Below are 3456 nucleotides of genomic sequence, written 5' to 3' on the forward strand. Positions count from 1 at the left end.
ATAAAGAATATCTCTTTGGATTTGAGACTTTAGTCTTTGCAACTTTACAGATCTTCTTTATGCACCAAGAGCTTGTAACACTTCAAAGAGAAAGGAAAAATTTAAATCGCATCATATGACCCCTTTAAGAGATACGGTGCAGTCACACCACTTATTACACAACATTTCACCACATACATAATTAAGGCGATAAAAGATATTGATTTAAGACGAAAATGTTTTAAAATGTTACCAGTTTGTTAGTTATATCTTATAATCCATTACAGTGTATAAAACAATCGTCGCAAAATTGCAGCAGCTGCGTTTGTATGAAACGAGAGCGAGTCTGCGATACCAGGATGACATTAAAAAATTGTACACATAATATTAAATTGAGTTTTAATATTTTATTAGCCAACCAAATGCAAAGCTTCCACCAAGAAATACTATTCCTAGAGTATAGTGCCAACTTCAGTTACCCGGATGAGCCTGTGTTATCAGCTTTTACCGGTTGATATCGAGGGATAACACACCTCGGAATGTCGCGACTGACCAATCAGAATCAAGTATTCCACAGAGCTGTGTAATAAGTAATTGTAACATACCAGTGCATTTTTTTTTTTTTTGGTTGTAAGATGTTTACATGTTAGAGAACTATGTTTAGTTAAAATTTTTTTATTTTGAAGTAAAGAAACTAAAATTAGTTTTCTGTTATTTTAACAAATCAATATCGCTTTTCTTTTTTTTTTTGAATAGCAATGTTACATCTTTCCTTTAATAATAACAAGTACATCAGCATTTTAGATCAAATAAGTTTAAAAAAAATATGTTTACCTGCAGTGTTTGAAGATCCATGTGGCACTAAACATACAAGAAAACAGAAAAGAACTGCATATAAATCCATTTTCTAGAGGTCAAACAAAATGAAGCTGAACATTCTTTCTGTTTACAAATATTTGTTGACCAGAATGGCCTCTTTTCAAAAAGGAAATGTCAGATGGGACGCAAATGGGCTTCCTGCAGCTCGAAAGTTTGTTTGTTTTGTAAATGTTTTGAACTTAACCCAAATTTAAAACATTTAAATAAAAAAATAATAAAATAAAATCATTGATTTAATGATGTAATGAAACTTAATGAAAATAAAAATATTCTGAGCTTTTTATGAGCTCTTATTTTTTAGAGTGTTATTTATAATATTACAGTATTAAATCTAACAATGGCCCCAAATGCATTTGCAGATGCCTTGAACCTAAAAAGCCTAAATTAAAAAAATGAAATGAAATAAAAAAAACTTATATATTGTCACTGTACTGAAGTCAAAGCAATTCACATATTATCTGGAAAATATTTACTTTGTTGACACTGTATCATTTTTGTACATTTTCAGTTCAGTTCAAATTATTTTGTGTACCGCACCTTCTTGACTACAAATGCAGAGTTACAGGCTGGTGGAAGCTAAAGGGGTCGTGAAATGCAGTTTCAGATTTTAAATTATGTTTCCCGAGTTTAAAGTTTGCAAAGTTTTTTGCACCAAAAATGTGTTCAGTGCAGAGTTCTCCGATACAAACCACAAACGTGTTAGTAATTTTAACTAGTTTAAAGTCTGATGAAACAGCACTGAAATTCTCAACAACACTGACGTGGAAAACAGGAGAAACATTGTGCAACAACAATCCATTTAGAAGGCTTTTCAATCCACAAATCACAAACATTTACCATGGATTTACTGTAGTAACACTAACTTATACCATGGTATTGTGGCAGAAATGTGGGATTATATTAGCAATGCAGACATTAAATGTATTAAAAAAGTAATGGAATATAATATGTTTTTTTTTCATAATAAATGCAATAGAAACAATATAGTTACTTTCATGATATGATAATCATGATAGTGATTATCTATGGTTAACATGATCTAAATACTATAGAAGACCAATGGTTAATTTTAACCATAACCAAGTCAGAATATTTAAATTTTACCCTATAAAAATTAGGTTTTTACAATTTTTTACAGATGTTACTGTTTTTGTTAATGAACATAAATGTACATCTACATCCCAACTCCAGCTAAGTGCATTTCTAGGAGACAGAACTTGTAATGTTAATATGTGAAATGTTCACCTGTTTAGCAAATATTTGCAATGTTTCATATGATAAAACGTCTCGGTTACGTATGTAACCCTCGTTCCCTGAAGGAGGGAACGGAGAAGTCACGTCGGTGACTTACGAATTGGGATCTCGCTTCAAGAGACCAATCTACTTCGAGTGTAAACTAAACGAGCCAATGCACATTGGCATGCGATGATTGCATCCAGCTGCCGCTGATCACAGCGTGAGCATAAAAAGGCAGCAAATGCAATGCATACCAGGTTTTCGCTGAGGAGCCGAGCCCGGCCGCTCAGCGGTGGTACAGCAGCCGTGGCGCCGGGACATGACGTTTCCGTTCCCTCCTTCAGGGAACGAGGGTTACATACGTTAACCACTCGAAGGCTATAGAATCTAGCAAATGTGTTGGGGGTCGCCCAGCCCGCAGCTCTACAAATATCTGTCAGCGAGGCGCCACGAGCCAGCGCCCAGGAGGATGCAACACTTCTAGTAGAGTGAGCTCGCAACCTGAGCAGGCAGGGCACACCCTGTGCCTGATAAGCCAGGATGATGGCATCCACAATCCAGTGGGCCATCCTCTGCTTAGAGACGGCCTTCCCCTTCTGCCGGCCTCCGTAACAGACAAAGAGCTGGTCTGAGGTCCTAAAGCTTTGTGTCCGGTCTACGTAGCATCTCAAGGCTCGGACGGGACAGAGCAAAGCTAGGGCTGGGTCCTACACAGCTGGCCGCGGGGCCTGCGCAAGTATGCATTTTCCCCAGTGAGCCTTCTCGCACATATGCTGTGCAAGGTCAGGGAGGACGAGGAGCAGTAACGCCATAGCGTGTAAGGCGGAGGCAGCTTCCCTGCAAGCCGTATAAGCACCGCTGGTCAGACCAGACGAATGCCTACAGGCCCGGGAAGGGAGCAATGGGTCTCCCCGCCAGGAGGAGATGGTCCTAGGACACAACTGCAATGCTACCGACCCCTCCACCGGGGGGATCGCCGAATACCCCCTCGCTGCACCACCGTCGAGGGTGGTGAGAGAGGAGGAGCTAGAAGGCTGGTTTCTGGCAGTAAAAGGTGCTGTCCGCGACCTGGTGAGCGCCTCATGCACTTCCGGGAAGAAAGACACTGGGACGGGGCGCTGAGAACCAGCGCGAGCCACCCCGAGAAACCAATCATCCAACCTCGAAGGCTCGGGACGCGGTGGAGGATTCCACTCATGCCCTACCCTTTCGGCGGCCCGGGAAAGCATAGCCGACATCTCTGGATCCGATTCAGGCATTGCCACCGTACGGGTGAAACGGAATCTTTAAAAAGACGATCCGTAGGCTTTACAAAGACGCACCCGCTTATTGTACTCTTTTAGAGAAATTGGCTCTTTTAGG

The 3456-nt window shown here is 40.5% G+C and overlaps 1 protein-coding gene and 1 long non-coding RNA gene across 7 annotated transcripts in view; one reads left to right on the top strand and one right to left on the bottom strand.

Annotated features, from left to right (window-relative positions):
• Positions 1-3456, bottom strand: part of LOC107738668 (complement factor H-like) — a 43842-nt gene that overhangs the window by 38241 nt on the left and 2145 nt on the right. For all 6 annotated transcript variants that reach the window (XM_016550457.1, XM_016550456.1, XM_016550453.1 and 3 more), the window contains exon 6: positions 814-840. In XM_016550457.1, the coding sequence (XP_016405943.1) occupies positions 814-840 (27 nt within the window). The remainder of the gene's footprint in view (positions 1-813; positions 841-3456) is intronic.
• Positions 1-3456, top strand: part of LOC107738672 (uncharacterized) — a 29117-nt gene that overhangs the window by 2601 nt on the left and 23060 nt on the right. The gene's annotated exons all lie outside the window — the stretch shown is intronic.

Source organism: Sinocyclocheilus rhinocerous, unplaced genomic scaffold (genome assembly GCF_001515625.1).
Source record: "Sinocyclocheilus rhinocerous isolate Xijiao unplaced genomic scaffold, SAMN03320098_v1.1 scaffold4149, whole genome shotgun sequence".
In the NCBI taxonomy this organism is placed as follows: domain Eukaryota; kingdom Metazoa; phylum Chordata; class Actinopteri; order Cypriniformes; family Cyprinidae; genus Sinocyclocheilus; species Sinocyclocheilus rhinocerous.